The sequence below is a fragment of the Meles meles genome, chromosome 8 (assembly GCF_922984935.1).
Source record: "Meles meles chromosome 8, mMelMel3.1 paternal haplotype, whole genome shotgun sequence".
NCBI lineage: Eukaryota > Metazoa > Chordata > Mammalia > Carnivora > Mustelidae > Meles > Meles meles.
Window position 1 is genome coordinate 98,502,822 of NC_060073.1, and position 24,704 is coordinate 98,527,525.

Here is a 24,704-nt window from a genome sequence, read left to right on the forward strand (position 1 = left end):
GCAGAATGTGTTTGCCCAAATGTGTCAGCTAGTAACTCCCTCCTGACATGTCAGACGATAATGACCTAAATAGGCCTCCTGCGAATAAAGCCCGGTTACTGGAGGAAACACCGGCCCTCCCTGGCAAAGGGGGCACTGACTTTCTCCCTCTCTCATTATCCCTTCTAATAGACCCAGGTTACTCTAGTGGTATGTGGGGGCTTCTCCCTCATTCATTTCCTGGGTTAATGGCTGTCATTGGAACCAACTGTCTCTGCTTAGTCTACCTCGGGGTGGTGACTTTCAGGAACATTCCCAAGCAGCTGCTGAAACTCCCTTTGTTTCAGAAAAATTCCCTGTCTCCTCCAGCCCAACAGGAACTGCCTGTTTCCTTTGGTTGGTGGGAAACATGGCGTCTGCTGCTCTGTGGAGCTGATGACCTCTAGAACCGGAAACCCTTCCTCTGCCTTTTGGCAGCTCTTCACGTCCTCCGTTTCCCCCTCATCCTGTTTCTTTTTTTTTTTTTTTATTAATTGTTTATTTATTTGGCAGACAGAGATCACAAGTATGCAGAGAGGCAGGCAGAGAGGTGGGGGGGAAGCAGGCTCCCCGCTGAGCAGAGAGCCCGATGTGGGCTCAATCCCAGGACCCTGGGATCATACCCTGAGCTGAAGGCAGAGGCTTTAACCCACTGAGCCACCCAGGCGCCGCCCCCCCCCCCCCCCCCGTCCTGTTTCTGCACCACCTCGGGTGCAGCCTGCATAACTGGCCTCTAGACCATCCTCACCGCCTCCTGCACCATGGCTCCTCCTCCTCCCCACTCCATCAAGGAGCGAAGAGCACCCGCTGGACTTACCACTGCCCACCTCAGAGTTCCCCCCAGTGTCCCAGGTAAAAACTGACAGTGGGGAACAAACTCACTTTTATTGCAAGGAGCACTGGGTGTTGTACACAAACAATGAATCGTGGAGCACAACATCGAAAACCAATGATGTACTGTATGTTGACTACCCTAACATGATACAAAAATAAAATAAAATCCAGGTGAAACATAGTTTTGTATTGAAACTAATTTAAGTTTGTTGGTTTTAATGAAGACAAACATGTTTATTTTTTTTCAGATTTTATTTATTTATTTATTTGAGAGAGAGAGAGCATGAGAGGGGGGAAGGTCAGAGGGAGAGGCAGACTCCCCACTGAGCAGGGAATCCCATGCGGGCCACAATTCTGGGACTCCAGGACCATGACCTGAGCCGAAGGCAGTTGCTTAACCAACTGAGCCACTGAGGCGCCCTGATAAACATTGTCTTTAAACTTATCAGAATTAAGTGTGAAACTTTTATTGTATCAAGGTTTGCTGAAAGTCAAATAAGCTCGTGTTACATCTGTTGCAATTTGTTAGCAAAAAGATGACTTAAATGATTGTTAATTGTCTCAAAATTTTCGTGGGTGATTATTAGGACAGTTTCGGTGGGATTCATAAAAGAGACTGTTAGGACAAATACAGGTATTTAATATCTTTAAGATCCTAAAACCGAAATTGGTAAGAATTTCCAGAACTAACTAAACTGAGGATGATTACAGCTTAAGACTCTTGTCTAAAACATTGCTGGTTCTCTAATATTTGCCTTTCCAGACTAAGGATACTTTCTCTTAAAACATCAGTGATATACAGAAATAATAAGACAATTATTCCTCTGTGAACAAACTGAAGCCTTTAACTTTTGTCTCTACCTGAACCCTCTGAAATTCAGGAGGTCTCAGTGAGTGGTCTTTCTTCCACAGCAATTACGGTCATTAGCGTAAGTTCCATAAGAATCTGTTCTCCTTGCTAACAGGACGCCATTGGAAACATTGGTTATTTTACCAAGGCTTTGACTGGAATGTCATATTTTAGAGAGAAGAACATAGACTCAGATAGGACCAGACAGCTTAAAGGAACTAAGGTTGACTTTATGAAACCCAGAGCCCTAAAGGTCCTTGGAACTGTTGGCCTGATACCTTGCTTACAGAGTTCCCAACAGCTTCACCAGGTGAGTAAAGAATGTCACTTCCTGGCAGGTGCAGGAACCTCAGGCTACTTTGGGGACCTCGAGAAAGAAATCCACCCAATCTTACTGGTAGTTCAGGCATGTCTGGCAAGCACTTGGCTTGGCTTCTGGCCTGAAGAGGCTACCAAAAGTTCAACCTAGAGGTTCCTTGTAAATAGTTCCAGCAAAGCAGATTCTGAAATAGCTATATGGTCAAGCGCTATTCCTGCTGAGCTTATGTAAATAATTAGGCCAATTTTGTTAAAATTGGACTTGTTTTATAAATAAATTAGTCCTGATTTGGCTATCTCTGATTAAAAATGAGGGTTACTATAGAGAGAAAATATTTCAATAACACATATTTGTATTTACCAGATTTTAAGCATTGAGACTCAAGAAAACTGGAATGAGGATTTGCCCCAAAACAGCCAATAGGGTTAAATCCTTTTGAGTTGCTATATAAAACACCTTTTCTCACTGCAGACCTAGCAATCAATGGAGACTCTAATGTTCTGTTAACTACTCGTTGAAGGCTGGGTTAATTCATAAATCTCTAAATGAATATGCAAACCATATTCTCCCTAAACCTGATCTGTTAAAAAGTTACTAGCAATCCACCCCATACAAACCTTGGAGACCCGGTTTCTTTAAAGGATGGGAAGTCTAACACAGTAGAGAATCTAACTCCAAAATGGAAGGGTCCCTGCTTGGTCATATTATATACTCCCACTGGAGTAGAATTAAAGGGACACTCTTCATGGGCTCATATATCCAGAATAAAAACTGTAACTCCCTCACAGGAGACCAGGAAAAAAACTACTGTGCCACTTATTCCTGTGAACCAGTGGAAGACCTCAGATTTCCCTCCAAAGGACAACAAAGGACTGGAAGAAAATTTCAGCAAACTACCAAAGGTCTCTTTACTGAGGTTTCTCTTTCTCATAACATTAACCTTATTTTGTTGTCTCTTCTGGTTTCCCCTGCCTGCTGCTAAGATTCCTTCACTTGTCATAATCTCCAGCTGACAGAGGGTCCTTTTTTTTTTTTAAAGATTTTTTTATTTATTTATGTGACAGAGAGAGAAATCACAAGTAGGCAGAAGTAGGCAGAGAGGCAGGCAGAGAGAGAGGGAGAAGCAGGCTCCCTGCTGAGGGGAGAATAAAAACTGATTATGGTTAAACCCCACTGAGCCATCCAGGTGCCCCCGGAGGGTCCTTTCTACTCAAGAATGGGTATGTATTGTGGTAACCTAATGAGATTTTTAGTCTGCATGCCATGTGCTAATATCCCTATGTTAGCTACCTTGGATTGGCTACCTCTGCCTTTGGTAATTCCTATATATGAATTCCCCAACTGACCAACGTTGACTCATAGGTGGGGACAGCTCTACACCCCTATTCAGCAGGAAGAAGTTCTAGAAGCTAAGACCTTCCACCCTCACCAACCTTAAAGACTTAAGAGTCTAATTGTTCAGAGGGGTATGATGTGGGAAACCAAGGCAGAAGGAAATCATGATAAAATTAAATGTCCAGGGGTGCCTGGGTGGCTCAGTGGGTTAAGCCTCTGCCTTCGGCTTGGGTCATGGTCTCAGGGTCCTGGGATTGAGCCCCACATCGGGCTCTATGCTCGGCGGGGAGCCTGCTTCCCCCTCTGTCTTTGCCTGCCTCTCTGCCTACTTGTGATCTCTGTCTGTCAAATAAATAAATAAATAAATCTTTTTTAAAAAATTTTAAAAAAAAATTAAATGTCCATATAGCCTGTAGCCCATTGACAAATACTTGAGTCAGGCAGAGTCTCATGTCCCTCCAGGAAGCTCCCAGCGATCTCAACATTAATGCCTCAGGAGAGGGAAAAACAACTTTAGTTTGACGATAGCAAGGCCTCCTGCATCCTGTGTCTTCTTTAGCATGTGAAAAATCCTTTTGGAACTTCCCTTATCTTTACTTCCCCCCCACCCAAAGTCTAGAATCACTAGCCCCTCACAATCCTGGGCAGCAGGGAGCAACAAGGAACTGAGAACAGCAGCAACTCTTTTCTGCCCACGGGTCCTGTAAAGCCCCTGTGCTTTAATAAAACTGCCTTTTTGCACCAAAGACATCTCAAGAATTCTTTCTTGGCCATCGACTCTGGACTCCAAAACACGACTCCGAAAACTTGTCACCAAGAGCAGCTACATTAATATCCGAGGACCGGAAGACAGGAGTCCTGCTGCCGAGAGACAGCTCCTTCCTTCAGATGCAGAAGGTCCCCGGGCCCTGTTCTGAATCATGCCCAAGAATGGACGTGTATCAGCAAAAATAATTTTCTGTCTCTACTCATAAGGTTTTTACTAAATGATTCTTCTGGGACTCCCATTTAGTCTTAATCCTAGAATCCTCTGGAGTGGGATGGGGGCCCTGCTGTTTAGGCTAGCCCCAGGGGATTCTTTCCTTTCTACTCCTTGAAGCTAATACCTGTCCCTCTTGCCAGTTTTGCAAGCTCCCTAAGGCCAGGGACGGCGCCTGCCTGCCCTACCCTGGTCCTTCCTACAGTGGAAAAGATGGATGGGACCCCTGTTAGCCTGTAGGGTGCTCAGGGACTCAACATTGGTCATTGTGCCTGAGCTGTGGGTGGGGACAGATCATGAGAGAAACCTAGGATGGGAGAGCATGCATTGTTTTCATAAATATATTAATATAGTTAACATAATACACTTGAAAAAAAAAACCCACAAGTAAAACTTACTTGCTTTCTTAGTACAAACTACGTAAAGCTTGACAAAATCATCACAGCACACAGTCAACTCTCTTCCCAGCACTGCCAAGGAAGATTAAAGGAGGCTTCCTTAGGGTATAGTAAGAATTTAGATGTTTATCCAAAAATGATGTGCTTTTTTTTTTTTTTTTTTTAAGATTAAGAAACCTTGTTCAGATGCTATCAGTGAGTGGTTAAGGATGAATGGGTAGAGGCAGGAAAGAGCTTGACATTCAGCTCTGGTTTCAGGAGACAGTGTCTCCCCAGATCCTGACCCCCACAACCCATGTGACCCGCAACTCCCACACGCCCCTGAGGCCTCGAAATTTCTGCCTTATGTCTTCCCTCATTCCTGAATGCAGGAAACCAGATAACTTGGGATCCTCCCAGCCAGCCCGGTGTTGCCCATAAAATGACTCTACGATGCTCTTCTCTGTTACATGATATAAACATAAGGATAGGTCTGCACTGTGGAAACCTAAGAAAATATTTAGAAAGTATGCCTTTGGCTAATATCCCTCCCTGCCATCAGTTATAAGAAGGTGGCCTGGTTCCCTGTCAGAGTCCCAAGGAGTGAGAGGAGGAATGGCTGTGGGTGCCTACAGTGAAGGCAGAGTCCTGGGCATCGGGGTTCCAACCTCAGGAAACATTCCAGGGTAAGCCTTACTAAGCTTGGCACAAAGGTGGCAGAACGTCCAGACTTCAGGAGAGAACAGACCCTTGTATGAAGGTGACTAAAAACCTTTATCAATAGCCAGTGGGGGTGGGGGAGGCACCGGGTGGCCTCGTGGGTTGGGTCTGAGATATCTTAGGCTCAAGTCATGGTCTCAGGGTCCTGGGATTGAGCCTCTCACACCATAATAATGACTCATTATTTATGACAACATGAATGGACCTTGAGAGTATTATGCTAAGTGAAAATAAGTTATATAGAGAAAGAGAAATAATGAATAATTACACTCATATCTCTAATCTAAAAAATAAACAAACAAATCAAAACCAAACCCTGACTGATTGGTACAAAGATTTGTACGTCTGCTTCTCCCTCTTCCTCCCCCCTCTCCCCACTCATGCTCTCTCGCTCTCTCTCTCAAATAAAAAGGAGAATATCTTAAAAAATATAAAAGCATAAATAACCACTGGTTATTTATTTATTTATTGAATAAAACCACAAGAAGACAGTTTTTTTTTTATTTTATTTTTTTTGGTAGTAAGTTGCATGGTTAATGGTATTGTTTTTTTTTTTTAAGATTTTATTTATTTATTTGACAGACAGAGATCACAAGTAGGCAGAGAGACAGGCAGAGAAAGAGAGAGGAGGAAGCAGGCTCCACGCTGAGCAGAGAGCCTGATGCGGGACTCGATCCCAGGACCCTGAGATCATGACCTGAGCCGAAGGCAGAGGCTTAAATCACTGAGCCACCCAGGCGCCCACAAGAAAACAGTTTTATTAAAGCACAGGGCAGGACCCGTGGGCAGAAGAGTTGCTGCTGTCCTCAGCTCCTTGCTGCTCCCTGCTGCCCAGGATTGTGGGGGGCTAGTGATTCTAGACTTTGGGGTGAGGGGGGAAGTAAAGATAAGGGAAGTTCCAAAAGGATTTTCACATGCTAAAGAATACAGTAGGATACAGGAGGCCTAGCTATCATCATTAAAGATTGGATGCAACCATTAGTGTAAACGATCATTCCTTATCTGGCTTCAGTCACAGCATAACTCCTGGCTCTTGGTTTGATCAATCATCCAGTCAGATAAGAGATCCAGTGCTGAAGCAGCATGCAAGTTCTCAGTGTCCTGACAAGCTGGCCACCTTCCCCAGGTTACAAGTACATGGGTTTAGCACCCTGGTGTTTACAACACTTAAAACTGGCTTGTGGGGGTGAGGCTGGAAGGGAAGCGTTTGCAGACTTCCACAGTGTAAACAGCAATTTGCAGCTACCATCCTGATGTCACCAAATAAGGAGTTGAGAAGAGATGTGGCCACCATTATAGAATATTTCCAGCCTACAGATACAACAGTGCCAAATAACCTTATAAGCACAGATAATAAATCGTAAAATGGCATTAAATAATTAAGAAGTGATACCTTTGTTTCTAATATAATGTCTTTAATATGTTAATTTTAATAATATCTGTGTTCAACAACCAGCTTGTGGAATTCCTGAAACTTGACCCATCAGCTCTCATCAGTCAGTTCAAGACAGTTCCCAGCACATCACGGTTAAGTCACCACCACACCAAGAAGCAGGTCAAGTGAGAGGTTCTCAGCTCTCCATACATAAGACTATTCCTAGGGAGCCTACTTGCCTCTCTTTCTGGGTTCCCACTACAGGTGAGCCCTTGGGAGAAGACCATTTGGCTCAGCTCATCTTTTTAAACCAGGCTGCATCTTTTTTTTTTTTTTTTTTTTTTTTTTACCAGGGCTGACCTACTGGGTTCTTCACTTCGCTTCAGGCCATTAGAAACCAGAGCTTTCCCTCATCTGGGATGGCAGAGATGGGCAGAGGAAGGACACAGGGACTGGAACGCCTCTGGACATCTTACTCCCAAACACTTCTGGTCCCACGGCAAATTCTCCATCACTCCATGTTTTTTATACAGTGTGCTCAGATACTCACAGATTTGACTCCAAAGTGCCAGACCACGGGACACAGGGAGAAAGTTTCCAAAACAGAGCTTAAGGAAAGCCAGCCTGGGTGGGATTAGGATACAGTCCCGTAATGCTAACTTTAAGAAAAAAAGGGAGGAAAAAGTTGGAGGCTGAGGTTTAAGGAAAGACTGTTAGGGCCAACTTAATGTTAAAACCTGTTTAACTATAGGGCCTGCTTAGCCACAGCAACTCCATACTGCCTCGGTAGCCATATTGTTGTTTACATCCACGGACTTCATTCTGGGAATAAATGCCCCCGTAGTTCCTGGTATGGTTCCTGGTATGGTTCCGGGTATCGATTCTGGGAGTAAACGCCTTAACAATAGAAGCCGCGTACCTTGGGTCTGCGGTTATGCCCTATAAAACCAGCCTGTGAGATCGGGAGGGGGTCGCTCTCTTTGGAGGCGGCCCTGGCCAGTCAGTCTGACTTCTAATGCTTGGCATAGAATAAGGTTTTGCATAACTTTCACTTTGTCTCAGTCTCATTCCTTTGATAACGGACCCCAACAAAGACCATTCAGGCTTTAGGTCCTACCTTTCAATACTGTGACTCCTAGGTAGGGATGAGGCTGCAATATTCCAGAAAGTTCTGAGAACTGCATAAAAGCGTGCTGCCAAACTTTAAACAACTGGTGGGTGTTATACATAGTGCCTCTCCCTTTCCATGAATTTCCACTGCTTCTATCAACAAAAGTCTGACTCAGTATGATCCCCAGCTGTTTCTCCAGACTCTCCACATGGAGAAAAATTATCAACATCTTGCTCCTTCATGCATTTCTCCACTCCCCAGCAACCCAGCCTTAAACCCACAAATCCTAGTTTAGTTCTCCTACACAAGCCACTTTTGACCCCTGCTGATCCCGCTTTTTCCAGCTAACCCACAGTCTTTAGCCATACCAGTCTCAGAGCTTTCTATAAACTTTCCTCTGTGAGGCAGAGAGGGGTCCAAAAAAGGCAACTCATCCATTCCTCCATTCACAAAGCACTTATTAAATATGTATTATGTGGCAAAACTGCTACTGGGTAGTGGGGCGTACTTCAGTGATCAAGACGGACAGGGGAAAAGAAAAAGAGACAGACAGGGACCCTGCTTTCAAGGAGCTTAGAGACAAATGGAAGAGATAAATATTAAACCCATAATTGTAAGAGTGATAAATGCATCTGTACTGGATCCAGCTTTCAGTACTACATGTAACAAAGTCCAGCGGAGGTGGGCATGGAAGAAGTAGGAGGTGAAGGTCAAGAGCTCTCTGCCACCCAACCCCCAACAGTTCTAGCTTTCCACCAGGTGGATGCCTCGCTGCATCCACAGTCTACCCCCTTGAGAGAAATTATAGCTCAAGGCACAGCTTTCAACAATTCCTTGTTGATCCCTTTTCTGGGCCCATACCATGTATTTGCCACTTGTTTCCTGTCAAAACCAACATGTTACCATAGCCTGGTTGAGAGCAGGAGCCATAAGAGAGAGGACACCCAAGAGCAGCTTTGTCATGTCAAGATGCAACCGGTGTCAAAACCATGGCAGGAAAGGAAGAAGAATAAATATAGAATAAATATTTTGATCTCAATCTGTGTGTGTGTGTGTGTGTGTGTGTGTGTGTGTGTGTGTGTGTGTTTTCCCCTCTAATCTTCCACTGGCTAAATCCAGTCTGAAGCCAAACACAACCAGCTTTCAGGTGATCAGGTCAATAGAAACTAGCTTACAGGGCCAAAACAACAACAACAACAACAACAACAACAACAAAACCAAAACCAAACAAAACAAAACGGGGGGAGGGGGGGCGCTGATTCAAAGAGCTGAACACAAAATAATCACAGCTCGCTGTCAAGAACATCTCAAAATGAGAATAGCTTTAAAAATTTATTACAAAAAGAATGTTTTGGTAATAGGATTTTGGTAATGGGATTTTTTTTTTAAGATAGGGCAAAGAGCCCCAATACACCATGTTACACATGGCAAATTAGCCTTCACTGGCATCATTTGCCCTGAGTTGTTAGAGAGCCATCCTGCCTGAACAGCCTGCATGAGAACCTCAGAGCTCAACCCATTGTGAGGCACATGGGTGGTCTCTGAGGTTCTAGAATTCCCAGGAGCTGTAACTTAGCATTGGGAGCTTCTGCTCACAGTTTTCCTTCATAACTCTTGGGTGCCCTACGCCAGAGTCTCCTCTTTCCCAAAATCCAGATGAAGAAGTTTCTCTTACTAATGAGTCTTTATCTGATTGGATGTGCCAGAGGTGAGTCCCCTATCTTGGCTCTGGGAGGCTTCTTTCAGGTCTTTTAGCCCTTGAAGAAGGAAGACCAGAATACTAGTTATCTAAATCAATCTGACTCAGAATCAAGAATAGCTCTGAGAGCTCCCAAGCCAGTTGATTCCTTCTAGCAATGGCTTTGCCATCAGAGAAGCCCACTGGTTGGGCACAGTCTCAGTCCTACTACTTCTTTCAGTCGCTCATCTTTTGTACCTGATGCTCTGTGAGATGAGAAAACAGATCTAAGGGTTCTGTGAAAGTACAATGAATGTTTGTCCCAAAGAACTGAGTGCAAGGGATCCTTATGTAGTTAATGTAGCAAGGAAAGATGTAAGGAGATGGGAATGTGATGTACCCAGGAAGCCATCTCAGAACACAGCAGGGCTATGGGCCAGAGACCTTACAAGCCTCTCTGTCATGGCCATGTTCTATCCATCCAGTTGTCTGTATTTCCTCTTTCAGGGTCCTCATTCATGGGTTGTGTTCCCTCATTTTTCCTAGAGGAGAAGAGAGAGGCCATGAAATCTGAACAGTTGGCTAAATGACAAAGTGTTTTCCATAATGTTGGTTGTCTGAGATTTTGTTTTTTGCTAAGACTTTCAAAGTTGATTCAGAAATATAGATACATAGCTACCAGATGGTAGTATATGCCAGCCACATGGCAAAGCAGTGACTCGTCAACTTTACGAATGACTAAGAAATGAGTGTGTTTTTTCAAGCCTCCTTTCTACATCATGAATTTCTTTATTAAAACTCCTGTTAACTGTTAAAAAGTCAAGCAGGTAATAATCGATAACAACTTTTTTTTTAAAGATTTTATTTATTTATTTGACAGACAGAGATCACAAGTAGGCAGAGAGGCAGGCAGAGAGAGGAAGGGAAGCAGGCTCCCCGCTGAGCAGAGAGCCCGATGTGGGGCTCGATCCCAGGACCCTGGGATCATGACCTGAGCTGAAGGCAGAGGCTTTAACCCACTGAGCCACCCAGGTGCCCCTCGATAACAACTTTTAAAAAGAAAAACCTCCCCAAAGCCTTTCCAAATCTTACCTTTCCTTTATCAACATATTCTAATCCTAGTCTTTCAGAAAGTCGTAGATTATAAGGACTGTGAATCATCCAGAATACATGAATTTATTGTAGGACTCTTACAGAGATAAGGGTAATTTAGAGCCCTAGGCTACCTCGTCCTTAAGAGATCTTGTCATTCCTCTCAGATTTTGGCTAGGTAGGATTAATAACTCAGTCCTTTTGGGGCACATGGGTGGCTCAGTGGGTTAAGACTCTTCCTTGGGCTCAGGTCATGATCTCAGGGTCCTGGGATCGAGCCCCGCATCGGGCTTTCTGCTCGGCAGGGAGCCTGCAGCCCTCCTCTCCCTGCCTGCCTCTCTGTCTACTTGTGATCCCTCTCTCTCTGTCGAATAAATAAAATCTTTAAAAAAAATAATAACTCAGTCCTTTTATAGTCTACCCACCCTCCTCTGAATTACTCAGTCTAAGCACATAGTAATAATCAAATTGTTTGGTGCTACATTCAATAAAATAAAAAGTACTACCTAAAGAATATTTGTCTAGTAGTCATTGGTGAGATGGATTAAAAGTAGAAGGGACTGGCCAGAAGAGAATGATTGGCTAACAGGTTTTTTTTTTTTTTAAGTCCCAGTTTAAAGTGGGGAGGAGAGAAAAATTAATTGAACACTTAAACAATGAACTAGGCACTTCACAGTTTACCTTACTGAAAACCCATGCAACCCATGAAGTGGGTATAAATGGTATATCACAAGGAATCTCAATTCAGAAATAAATAAGCAAATAATGTTTTTTATCTTAATAACTGTTCCCATCTTTGAGTTTCCAACCTGCATGGATTGGGGACTGAGTGTAAGAAAGAACTTGAATTTGCCAAATAAAAATGTCTTAAATCTTGTCTGGTCATTTTTGTGAGTTCATTAGATATTTGTCATCTCTGGTTTAAAATTTATCCTGTCCAAAGGGTAAAATCTTCTATCTTCAATTTCATCTAGAATTACTTAGCTATTGAACCGAGTTGGTTTCTCTTTCCCTTTTGTATTTTCATCCTTCCTGCCTTTCACCCAGAGAGAAACTGGAGGGAGGGCTGGTGGTAGACTTCTGATAATGTGATTGATGGCACATTGATTTCCTGATGCTGTCTTTGTCAGGGAGGCACACGATTTTCCCTTTGGGTGCTTTTGGTACATGGGCCAGGGGACCCCCCTGTACATTTCTTAATAATGTGGATCTCAGGGATGCCTGGTGGCTCAGTCGGTTAGGTGTCTTTCTTTGGCTCATGTCATGATCCTGGGGTGCTGGGACTGAGTCCCTTTCCTGCTTAGCGGGGAACCTGCTTCTCCCTCTGCCTGCTGCTCTCCCTGCTTGGGCACTTTCATTCTCTCTCTCTCTCAATCTGACAAATAAAATCTTAAAAAAAATAATGTGGATCTTAAAATTCTTCCTTTATATGGCAGAGACAGTCTCTGTGTGTTTCATTAATGCCTCTGTCCTTCATGGTCTTTTTGAGTAATTAGTTGATTTCCTCCAACATCTGCAATATCTTCAGATCCCTGACCAGGCCCACAGGAAACCCAGGAATCCCACGTTAGCCTTATTGCATAAGCAAAACAGTCCTTATTCCATTCTTTCTCTCGCCTTCACTATCTCTCTTCTGTTTCTTCTCCATCCCAGGAGCATCAGGTCAGCCTGATGAGCCTCCTGGCTCTATGGATCATCAAGCTTCAGTTCAGCAATTTTCAGGTGAGTACGTTTCACTTGGAAACCCTTCAGATGGTGAGGCTTTATATGAGACTTCTGCAGGCGAGAGCACTTTAAGTGAGCATTCTTCAGGTGAGCACACTTCAGCTGAACATGCTTCCAGTGAGCACACTTCGATTGAACACACTTCAAGTGAACATGCTTCAGGTGAACACACTTCAGGTGAACACACTTCAGGTGAGCATGCTACGGGTGAACACACTTCAGGTGAACGTGCTTCGGGTGAGCACACTTCTGGTGAATCTTCAGTTGAACAGTCTTCAGGTGAAAAGCCTTCAGTTGAACAGCCTTCCAGCGAACAGTCTTCAGGTGAAAAGCCTTCCAGTGAACAGCCTTCCGGCGAAAAACCTTCAGGTGAACAGGCTTCAGGTGAACAGGTTTCAACTGAAAAGCCTTCAGGTGAACAAGCTTCCAGTGAGAAGCCTTCTGGTGAACAGGCTTCAAGTGAACAAGCTTCAGGTGAGCAGGCTCCAAGTGAACAAGTTTCAGGTGAAAAGCCACTGGGTGACCAGCCTTCAGGCATTCCACCATCAAGCACATTTTCAGGTGAGGCACATTTTGGGGTGAAGGATATCTGAATGGGTTCTTGTCCTTGACTTCAGGAGAAAAACAGGCAACACATCAAGACACCCAACTTTAAGGAGAGCATACAGAAGACTAGCTCACAAATACTTCACAGACAGCTCTCTCAAAAACACTCGTTACATCTCTTTACAATAATACCAGGAGGCAGGATATAGGTTTTGTGGAGCCCTGAAGGCTAAACAACTTTGAGGGCCCTTTAAAAAAATAACACAAATTCAAAATGCCAGCGGTCCCTCCAACTTCACCCTTCATAAGAAATTATGAATACAAATGCCCACTGCTCCCTTGGAAGGGGCCCATGGGACACTCACCTTCATGAGCTTCACGCTAAATCTGCCTCAACAAACTATGTTAGAATGCCTTGCAAACTCTGGGAAGAGATGACTAGTCCTGGAGCTGGTGGCTCCATTTTGTTTGAACATGGAAAATAAAGCATGAACACACTCTTGTCTGTTAGATTCGTAAAAAAGTTCCCACCACAACTGCAATTCTTTGGCTCTTAATAAAAAGAGGTTGTTCAAGAAAGGAAAGCAAGATCCAGAGTCTGACCCCTCAATATAGTACCAGACATAAGCACTTCATAGTTCCTCCCATTGCACAACTTCAGATGAGAGAAGTGGGGCTAACATCACATAGCTAGAAAGTAGCAATCCTTGGATTCAAAGTTAAGGTGGTCTGACTCCAAAGCCCACATCTTACCTATTTATTTATCCTTCCTTAACTAGGGAACTGGCAAAGAACATAGTAAAAGAGGCAAATGGAAGCATCAAAAAGAATGCCCTTTGTGACAAATTGACATTGTTGTTTTGTTTTTAATAAAGATTTTATTTATTTATTTGACAGAGAGACAGGGAGAGAGGGAACAGAAGCAGGGGTTGAGAGAGGGAGAAGCAGGCTACCCACAGAGCAGAGAGACCAATGCGGGGCTTAATCCCAGGACTCTGAGATCATGACCTGAGCCAAAGGTAGATGCTCAACCTACTGAACCACCCAGGTGCCCCAACAAATTGACATTGTTGAAGGTCAACTTGAAAATGGAGAATGATCACTCTTTACAGAGTTTGCAATATTAGAGCATTCTTTAAAAAAAAAAAAAAAGATTCTATTCATTTATTTGACAGAGAGATAGAGCATAAGTAGATAGAGCGGCAGGCAGAGGGAGAGGAGAATCAGGCTCTCCGCTAAGCAGGGAGCCCTATGTGGGGCTTGATCCCAGAACCCTGGGATCATGACCTGAGCCAAGGGCAGCCGCTCAACCAACGGAGCCACCCAGGCTCATAACATCCAGGCCCTCTAACATAGCTTATTAATCAGTCAGTTCTTACTCTAAGTGTGCCTTGTGGGTGACAGTATGATGGGAGAGTAAAAAGGGGAGCCAGTCATGCGATTAAAGGTCTACTTTGCTCCTATGGAGTAATACACGGCAGATCCAGTGGGGATAAGAATTGGAGTAAACATCAGTATTGTAGAGAGAAATCTGGGATTCTTCAGCAATGAAATTTATAGACTAAGTAAGTAGTAAGAATGAAGGAATTTCCTCTGGTCCAGAGGAGAAACTATGCTCTATCAGATGCAGGGCCCTCAAATGCCAACAAGAACCATAAAAAGATATGTGGTATCCAGGCTACTTACTGCCCACCATCCCTCTCCCTGGGACTCATGGCTCTACACCTGGTCCATCAGGAAATTTCATCAGGCTTATCTTAAATTTGCAGGCCCAATATTAAATTGCCACACATGTTCATATATGAATGATCAAGGAAAATGTCTTCGTGGAGAAGGAGTCTGCTCCACTCAGAATTCCCAGCAGTGCATGTTAAAGAAGATCTTTGAAGGTATGTGGGGACTTCATAACACAATCTCTGACAGAGAAACACATCAACTAATGAGTACTCTTGAGAGCAGCTGGGGTGGCGGGAGCCAGAGGGGAGGGGTCAAGCTGTGCTTCCCCAGAAGCTTGAAGACTCAGGAGAACCTTATCCTGAATTAAGAGCACAATTCTAGCTGCTGATGGGGAGGGAAGGGCCCTTCCCAACAGGCCTATGATGTCTTAAAAGGAGACAGGGAGACTGGCGGTCTCTTCCTACAAAAGAAATGGAGGAGTTGCACCTTGAGATGTTGAGACATTGACCATAAGCTCAGGACCGTGTCTGTCTTGTTCATGGCTATATGTTCCTAGCAGTTAGCACAATGTTTAGTACATGGCAGGCATTTAGCAAATACTGAATAAATGAATAAACAGTTGTCTATCAGTCAGTGTTCATAGGTTGCCAGACCTATTCTGCTTTATTCCCATACCCTCTACCCTTATTATACTCACTCCTCATCCCCGAATAAAGGGTCTTGGTTACTGCCATCCTGTGAACCACACTGCCTGACTTCCCTTGTGGTTTGTCTAGTCCCTCCTAGAGGCTGGGGGCAGCAGATGTGGGGAAGGGCACAGAAAAGACAGGCAGAAGGAGTGGAGGAGGAAGAATACACAAGCTGGTGGTCTTGGTCATGCCTGCATGGAGACACTGGGGACCATCAAAGGTCAGAGGAGGAAGCCTTTCTGCTCACTACAGTCTGTCTCTGCTTCTTTCAGGTGGAAAACTCCAATTCATGGTTCAGGGGTGTGAGAACATGTGCCCATCTATGAACCTCTTCTCCCACGGAACCAGGATGCAAATTATATGCTGTCGGAACCAATCTTTTTGCAACAAGCTCTAGACGCCTGTGCCCTCGCTTCCTGCCCTGATTCAGGCAGCAAAAATTCTCCATCATCGTAAAAGCCTCGATTAATATTTCGTTTCTTTCCCAGCCAATAACTAATCATTTCTGCCTCCGCCTGAGTGTCAGGATGTTCAAATACCTCATGCCGTTACCCATTCTTCTTTGTCATCTGTCTTCCCTTACCCCATCTCCCAACACGCTTTTCTTTCTCAATAAATTCTGCACGGTCAAGAATACAGCCTGGAGATGCACTTCTTTTCCCATTAGCCAGCTGCAGGGTCGGCCTGAGCTTGCTTCCTCCCCACACACTAAAGTGGATGTGTTCTAAATCACTCCCCATTCACCAAAGTGGTGGGGCCCTCCAGGGCAGACAAAAAGAGAAACGCAGAGTAGCTTGAACAATACTGTGGGACCTTCTCTGACCCCACTCCGTGTCCATCCTATTAGAAACCTCACCCCCTTCTATTATCCCATGATGGTGTCCAAAACTCACCTCTTCATTGGCTCTTGAGTTTTCAGTCTTCGAGTCTACTCTTCACATAATTATAACAACAAAATGTCTCTTTTTTATTTGCTATATAAATACACAGGAGGTCATACTGTTTAAATCTCTCACACAATGTTACTGGATCATCTCAGTATAGAGAAGCAGGTGGAAATACTGTAATAGTCCCTCTCTCACCTTGTATTAGTGTTATATTCTTTAATATGTTTTTATATACATGGTCTCATCTGATCCTCAGGAAAGAGCCCAGTAGGGCAGACAAGAAAGACTGCGTCATCCTTGGTTTACAAATACACAGAATTTATTTATTAGTATACCATGTTGTTCCAAACTGGCCATGGTTACAGAGTTACATTGAGCCAGGGCCGGATTTCAAAACCAAATCTGCATGATTTCAATTTGAGTTGTTTCCACCACATGATAAATACTAAGCAGAATGGTTCTTCCAAGACCAAAATCGAACCTCCCTCTGCTCTCCCACACCTGTTTAAAACCTCCTGAGATCAGGTCATGGTCCCAGGGTCCTGGGATGGTGTTGGTGGTATAGTGGTGAGCATAGCTGCCTTCCAGGGTCCTGGGATCGAGCCCCACATGGGGCTCCCTGCTCAGCTGGAAGTCTGCTTCTTCCTCTCCCACTCCCCCTGCTTGTGTTCCCTCTCTGTTTCTCTCTCTGTCAAATAAATAAATAAATAATCCGAAATAAAATAAAATTCCAAAAGAATTCTCGACTTGAAATATGGTTTACTTGGGTGCTTGGGTGCCTCAATCTGATAGGCATCCAACTCTTGGTTTCGGCTCAGGTCCTGATTGCATGGGTCCTGAGATTGAGCCCTGCATAGGGCTCCCCACTCAGGAGTCTGCTTGGATATTCTTTTCTCCCTTGACCTCTTCACCCACTTGTGCTCTCTCTCAAATAAATAAATAAAATCTTAAAAAGAAATTAAAAAGAAAAAGAAATATGGTCTACTGAGAGCAAGAAGAAAAATGAAATCCTACTAAAACATTATTGACATATTTTTTTGAGGGAGGGGGATAAATATGAGCTAAATCTATTCTATAAATATAGCTATAAACATTGAGGATATAAGTTCAAAAATGTGGTTAAAATGGAAGGGAAGTTCTGGCTTCCATTAATAATGGAGTAGTTTGGTCGAACTAGCCTCTTTTAGATAACAATTATAAACAGGGTGAAAAATAAGAAAGAACTACTCGAAAGTTCCTTGAAAAGTACCGGAGAGAAGTCACCCCTAAAAAGACAGGAACAGGACCAAGCAAGATTTGCAAGTCTGTGGCTTTATGCCTGAGAGGACTTCTTTGTCCACATATCAAGGGAAGGCAAAATCCCACAGTTTACTAATTTGTGGATTCAGAGAACAAAGATTAGGGCTGGCAGAGCAGCTATAAAAGGAAATCCTAGAAAGAATGAAGTTATAATTAAACCTCAAAATGAGTATAAACTGTGACCAAATTCTTGGCTGATCACTGACTCCTGGAGGTCTGACAATAGCAGCTGGAAGCTGAAAGAGATGTGTGCTGCTGTCTACCTCAAAGAAGACAGAGTCTGGACTACAATTCAATTACAATTCAACCTAGGAGAACAAAAGTCAACACTCTTCAGAGGAACACACAGAATCCAGAACCTCTACAATGCATCATTCACTATGCCCACTATATAATAAGAAATTAGTAGAAATATAAATAAAAATGTGACCCATAGGAAAGAAAAAAAGGTTACTGACCTCAAGATGGAATTAGTGAATAAAAGCAATAAGCAGCTAGTAGAGATATGTTCAAGAAACTTAAGGAAAATAGTGTCATATAAATGAACAGATAAAAGAATCTCAACACAGAAACTAAAACTATAAAAAAGAACCAAATGGAAATTTTAGAACTGAAAAATACAATAACTGAAAAAAAATCACATAATCTTAACAGCATATTGGAGACCACATAGGAGTTGGCAATTTTGAAGAGAGCTCAATAGAAATTATCCAATTTGAAAAACGGGGAAAAAAGTATTAAAGAAAGCGAACAAATCCTCAGTGACTTGGGGGACAATAACAAGCAATAGAACATATAATTAATTGGAGTCCCAGAAAAATAGGATAATGAGATAGAAGAAGGATTTAAAAAAAAATGGTCAAAATTTTCCCAAATTGGGTGAAAACATAAACTTACACAACTAAGAAGTTCAGTGAACTAAGGGTAGGATAAACACAATAGAAAACTACACAGGCACATAATAGTCAAATTCAAAGGTAAAGAATTCAAAATTCAAAGATAAAGAAAATAAACTCAAAATTGGTCCAGACAAAAGATACATTGTAATATGTATATAGAAGAACACTGACACAAATACCAGCTGACTTCTCATCAGAAACAGGAGAGCACAAACAAGAGAACTGTATGTTTAAAACCATAAAAGAAAAAAACCTGTCAGCCAAAATGTTACAAACAACATAATTATCCTACAAAAATGAAGGTAACAAATACATTTTCATATAACCAAATAGGAAGAGAATTCACAACCAACAGACCTGTACTATGCGGGGCAAGGAGTGGAGTGCTAAAGTAATTTCTTTGAGCATAAGGAAGCCAAAAGAAAATCTGGCCAGATGGCAACTCTGATCTACAGGAAGACAGGTAGAGAACAGATATAATGTGGTAAATTTAAGACATGTATACTATTTCTCTTAGTTTTAAAAGCCATGCCCTTGGTCTTAAGAAGGGCATGGAGAGGTCCCCACCGTCCTGAGTATCCATACAGGAGACTGTCATCTAGAGAGGAAGACAAGAAAAGAGAATCTCTGATTAGTGGCCTCTAAGATCAAGTGTTTCCCACATTTGAGGTAAATACATTTTTGTTGAAAGAATGAGTGATTCAGTCAGTGGGAAAAAACACCCCATGGTCCTGAGGAGTAGGTTGCCAGGTAAGAAGGGACATCAGCCACGCTGCACTGACAGAGGGGGCCCCTAGTGGGCCATCTTCCCCCAACCCCTCACCTTGCCCCCACCAAGGCCTCCGCTTCCCAAAAGCACTACCACAAACAAGCTCCACTGGTATTTTTTCAGCCAGTCCCTCCCACCCCGAGTCTGCATGGAGACTCCCCAAAGACCCAAAAAGACCCAGGGACCCCTCCACAAGCCCTTGTTCTCCTGATAACTCTTGTCGGTCCAGGCAAGGGCGGGTGGCAGTCCAGCACCCGATCCAGGACACTTGGGCAGTTTTTTCTTTTCCCAACGGATTTCACAGACTTTGTCACTCTCCTATGTGAGCTTAGACGATATTGAAATATTGCCACACTGATTTCAGCCACAGCTCCAGCAATGCAAACACTAATTTTGCAAACGGTGCCAGAACCCGGATCTGGGATAGCTTTCCCAGTGCTTAAGGATGGAGTATGCAAGGAAGAGCCAAGCCCTGTAAGGAAACTCCCGATTATTAATTCCAGGAAGCCGGTTATAGAGCTATGGTGGAAATTACTTAAAAACACCACCCTCGAGGAAACCCATGATGCATTCTGGCCATGACCCCTTTTGAAATTTTTTCAGGAAAAAAACCCTTCCTGAACTCTCTTGCTTTTGACCTCAGGGCTCCTGAGAGCTACCTCCCTCAAGATCCGGTAAAGGTCACCCAGGTGACATCTTGGGCCCCACCTACCTTGATGGTCTGTCCTCAGAGAGCTCTGTTGACTCTCTTCAGTCTGGATTCGCCACCCTGGGAAATGGCACTTTTAATTTCCAAATAAAACATGACCTCAGAAACTTCCTCCAACACAATAGAAAATGGTCTGAGGTTCCTCCTATCCTGGCCTTTGTCCACCTCCAATCTAAACCCTCTCTCTGTCAACCCTATTTGCCCTGCCAAGTCCTTCTCCTCAAAAGAAAATCCCATCCCTCCCCCTCTTTCCTCCCCCAAAAACCTGCCTGCAATTTCAAGCAGATGCATTGCCTCCATTACCACCTCTCACCTCTGTGCCTTCTCCAGCCCATCAGTGCCTCCTCCCCCACCCCACCCCCAAATCTCATGCCCCTACCAATACACTCCCCTCCTCAAGGAGGTGGCAGGGGCAAAAGGCATTGTCTGCATTCATGTGCCGTTCTCCCCTGCTGACCTTCCCCAAATTAAAAAGTGCTTGGGCTCTTTCACCACCGATCCTACCGCCTTCTGTAAAGAATTCCTATACATCAACCAGTCCTATAATCTTAACTACTACATCTATGTCATCCTCTTGTCCACCCTCTCCTCTAAGGACTGGGAACATATCTGGGCAGCAGCTCAAATTCATGTAGACACCCTCCATCAACAGGATGCCACCCACAACCCCATTGGCATCATTGCTGTCCCCAAAATTGATTCCAAATGGGACTATCTGCCCAATATACCCGATAGACAGAGGAGGGGGCCACATGATTATCTACCTCCTGGCTGGTATAGATAACACTACCCTCAAGGCCATGAAATATAAAAAGATAAAAAAAGTTACCCAGAGCCCTGATGAAAACCCTGCCCCCTTCTACTCCTGGCTTTCAAAACCTACAACAAGATACACTACTCTCACCGCCAACACAGACAAGGAAAAGATTTATCTCCACTTCTACCTCATTTCACAGTTGGCCCCAAATATCCATGAAAACTCCAAATATTGGAAGATGGCCCACAAACCCCACAACAGGATTTAATTAAGGTGGCCTTTAAGGTTTTTGATAATATAGAGGAGGAGCAAAAACCCAAAACACTCAAAAGAAATCAGGCAAAATATCAGATATTGGAGCCTGCCAGGCAAGGCTCTCAGGGTCCTCAAAAACCTAATGTCCCATGCATAACCCCACCATGCTTTAAATGCCATCAACAGGGCCACTGGGCAATTGCTTGCCACAATCCCAAACTGCCACCAAAACCTTGTCCTATCTGTGGCAGAAAGGGCACTGGAAGTTGGACTGTGTTCTGCGAGACTGTTTCCCGTCCAACCACTTCCAATTCAAACCAATCCTCTAACCCAAATCTAGGCCTGGGGCACCTAATGGGTTGGGCCACCAAAGACCGACAGGGCCCGGGGTCTGTAGACCCCACCACCATTACTGTCTCAGAACTCAGGGTAATGCTGTCAGTATATGGTAACCCCATCTCTTTCTTGCTGGATACAGGAGCAACATTCTTACCAGAGTTTTCCAGCCCTCTCCACGGTTCCTCCATCTCTACTATTGGGGTGGATACCCCCCATGCATAAACGACTGGCCTGACACTCCCTTCATTCATTCCTTTTTAGTTACCCCACAATGCTCTACTGCAATCTTAGGGAGAGACATTCTAAGCAAATTCCAGGCCTCCCTCCAATTTGCTCCCGCCAACTCAACCCCCTTCATTCTACTTTTTCACCTATAGGCTTCTCCCTCCCGTCTATTTCCTCTATTCACCCTCTTCCCGCAAGTGGATCCCACCATACACTGTGGAACCCACTATAGCCACTCACCATACACCTGTCACAATCAAACTCCAAAATCCCACTCTCTTCATCAGCTACAATATCTACTAAGCCCTCCAGGCCTTCGGGATTAAAGCCCCTTATTTCCAAACTCTTTCAGGCTCATATCTTAAAACCCACCAAATCCCTCCACAACACTTCTATCCTAGCTGCCATCAAAAAATTGGACAAGTCCTTATCCAAGACTCTAAATTGTTAACCAGGCTATACTTCCTGTTTACCCCATTGTGCCTAACCCCTAAACCCTGCTTCCCGCATTCCCCAATCCACCACTTGTTTTTTTCTGTGCTCAACCTAAAAGATGCATAATTCCCCTAGACCCCACCTGCCAGAATCTTTTCTCCTTTACACAGATTGGCCCTCCAAAACCAAACCAAACCTAAGACCAAATCTCCTAATTGCCCACATTGAGGGAACATACACTTACATTAATTTTTTTAAAAGGTTTTATTTATTTATTTGACAGAGAGAGAGCACAAGCAGGAGGAGCAGCAGGCAGAGGGAGAGGGAGAAACAGGTTCCCTGAAGAGCAGGGAGCCTGATGCAGGGCTCAATCCCAGGACCTTGGGATCATGACCTGAGTTGAAGGCAGACACTTAAACAACTGAGCCACCCAGGTGCCCCAGAACACACACTTTCCTAAAGGAGGAGTGCCACTTTTATATCAGTAAGACTGGACAGTTCATCACTCACCTGAGTTACTCGAAAAACATCTTCACTTCAATGGAAGGGGTTCACGAGGACTTACTTTATGGCCAACAGTTATGCTGGCTATGGCCACTATTGGACCCTCTTGCCTTTTTTGGCATAATTCTGCTGTTTCGACTTTGTTGAATCTTAATGTCCTATCTAGCTTATCTACCAAGAACTAAATTCCTTTTACCAGCTACCTAAAAACACACGGTCATCATCTTCCTCCTGTGCCAAATAAGATATCATCTAAGCCAGAAAAACACCATAACCTCAACATCCCCAAACAGCAGGAAGCAGCCAGATGACTCCCATTGCCCTCAACAACCCAATCCCCCATTTCTTTCTCTCTTAAGATTTTATTTATTTATTTGACAAAGAAAGAGACATAGGGAGAGAGGGAACACAAGCAGGGGCGCAGGAGAGGGAGCAGGCTCCCCACAGAGCAGGGAGCCCGATGTGGGGCTCCATGTGGGGCTCCATCCCAGGACCCTGGAATCATGACCTGAAGTAAAGGCAGGCACTTAGCGACTGAGCCACCCAGACACCTCCCAGTCCCCAATTCTTTTTTTTTTTTTTTTTAAGGAAAACAGACTGAAATGTTAGCCAAAGACCTGCCATTTTTACCAGCCACCACCTCAGATGACTGGACTGGAAAATTACCGCCTAAACCCGGGACCCAGAATATACATCCTGTTCAACAAAAACATGTTTAACTGCAAAAGCAGTCTTCCTTAGCAACTCTAGCAATGACTAGCTGCAAAAATTTTTACTCACCTCCTCGGTCAGAATCTCTAACTACCCCTAATTAAGTCTGCAAGCGACAAGGGCTCCAGTCTTAGCTAGTGACGCCCTCTGCTGGCTTCTGTTGCCACAATAAAAATTGCGTTTACCATAGAGCCACCGTCTCCTCTCTCTTCCTCACCCTTCACCGCAGGAGTTAACCTAACACGACCCAGCCATTGCACTACTAGGTATTTACTCAAAGGACACAAAAATATTTACCCAAAGGACACACAAATACTATTCATAAAGGACACATGCACCCCTATGTTTATAGCATCATTATCAAACAGCTAAATAGCTACAATTATGGAGAGAGCCCAAATGTCCATCAACTGATGAACAGAATGTGGATATTTTATGTATATATATATGTACATATATATATATATATGTATATATACACACACACACATACGTACACGAGCCAGCAAAAAGAATGAAATCTTGCCATTTGCAATGATGTGGATGGAGCTAGAGTGTATTATACTAAGCAAAATAAATCAGAGAAAGACAAATACTATATGATTTCACTCAGATGTGGAATTCAAGAAACAGAACATGAAAATAGAAGAAGGAAGGAAAAAAGGAGAGCGGGGAAGCAAACTATAAGAGACACAACTATAGAGAATAGGGTTGCTAGAGCGGAGGTGGCTGGGGAAGGGCTAAATGGGTGATGGGGATTAAGAAGGGCACTTGTTATGATGAGCACTGGATATTACATGTAAGTGTGAATCCCTAAATTCTACTCCTGAAACCAACATTGCTAACTAACTGGAAATTACATTAAAAACTCAAGACAAAAATCTACATTAAGAGCCATCATAATTAAATGTCTAAAACCTAAAGACAAAAAAAAATATTTAATTATTTTTATTTTTAATTGAATTATAATTGACATACAATCTTATATTAGTTTCAGGTGTAAACATAGTGATTTATATAGATTATGAAATGCTCACCACAGTAAGTACACCTACTATCTGTCAGCATAAAAGTTATTATATTATTGACAATATTCCCTATGCTATCCATTCACTCCTGTGATTTATTTATAGCTGGAAGTTTTGTAACTCTTAACCCCCCTTTACCTATTTTACCCATCACTTACCTTTCTCCTCTCTGGCAACCACCAGTTTCTTCTCTATTTTTGAGTCTGTTTCTGGGATTTTTAAATTTTTTTACATTCCACATATAAGTGAAATCATATAAAATTTGTCTTCCTCTTATTTCTTTTAGCGCAATATCCATAAAAGGTCCATCGATATTGTCACAAATAGCAAAATTTTCTTTTTTTATGGTTGAGTAATATTCCAACACACACACATACCCCTTATCTTCTTTATCCATTCATGTATCAATAGACATTAAGTTGCTGCCATATCTTCTTGACTATCGTAAATAATGCTACAATAAACAAGATGAATATATCTTTTTGAATTAGTGTTTTTAGGTTAGTTTGGGTTTTTTTTGGTAAATACGCTGGAGGGAATTACTGGATTGTATAGTATTCTT

The 24,704-nt window shown here is 43.3% G+C and overlaps 2 protein-coding genes across 5 annotated transcripts in view; one reads left to right on the forward strand and one right to left on the reverse strand.

Moving 5' to 3' along the window:
- Positions 1–9,574: 9,574 nt before the first annotated feature.
- ACRV1 (acrosomal vesicle protein 1) lies at positions 9,575–15,722 on the forward strand. Of its 4 annotated transcripts, XM_046017499.1 has the most exons (7): positions 9,575–9,626; positions 12,342–12,410; positions 12,591–12,635; positions 12,693–12,887; positions 12,948–12,974; positions 14,729–14,848; positions 15,598–15,722. In XM_046017499.1, exons 1-7 carry the CDS (start codon positions 9,575–9,577, stop codon positions 15,720–15,722), a joined length of 633 nt encoding a protein of 210 aa, XP_045873455.1. The 4 variants fall into 4 exon arrangements, with proteins under 4 accessions (XP_045873455.1, XP_045873456.1, XP_045873454.1 ...); XM_046017500.1 differs by lacking the exon at positions 12,591–12,635; XM_046017498.1 differs by having other exon boundaries at positions 12,342–12,805; positions 12,941–12,974.
- The window catches only part of CHEK1 (checkpoint kinase 1), a 50,401-nt gene continuing 38,582 nt past the window's right edge, over positions 12,886–24,704 (reverse strand). The window contains exon 14 of the transcript XR_006820087.1: positions 12,886–13,024. The gene's annotated coding sequence lies outside the window, so the exon portion shown is untranslated. The remainder of the gene's footprint in view (positions 13,025–24,704) is intronic.

What these genes read in the sequence shown, in the direction of transcription:
- ACRV1 (XM_046017498.1), top strand. Translation starts at nt 9,575, where the DNA reads ATGAAGAAGTTTCTCTTACTAATGAGTCTTTATCTGATTGGATGTGCC. An exon ending in ACCATCAAGCACATTTTCAG is followed by an intron (nt 12,975 to 14,728) that starts GTGAGGCACATT and finishes TTAAATTTGCAG; the next exon opens with GCCCAATATTAAATTGCCAC. An exon ending in GTTAAAGAAGATCTTTGAAG is followed by an intron (nt 14,849 to 15,597) that starts GTATGTGGGGAC and finishes TGCTTCTTTCAG; the next exon opens with GTGGAAAACTCCAATTCATG.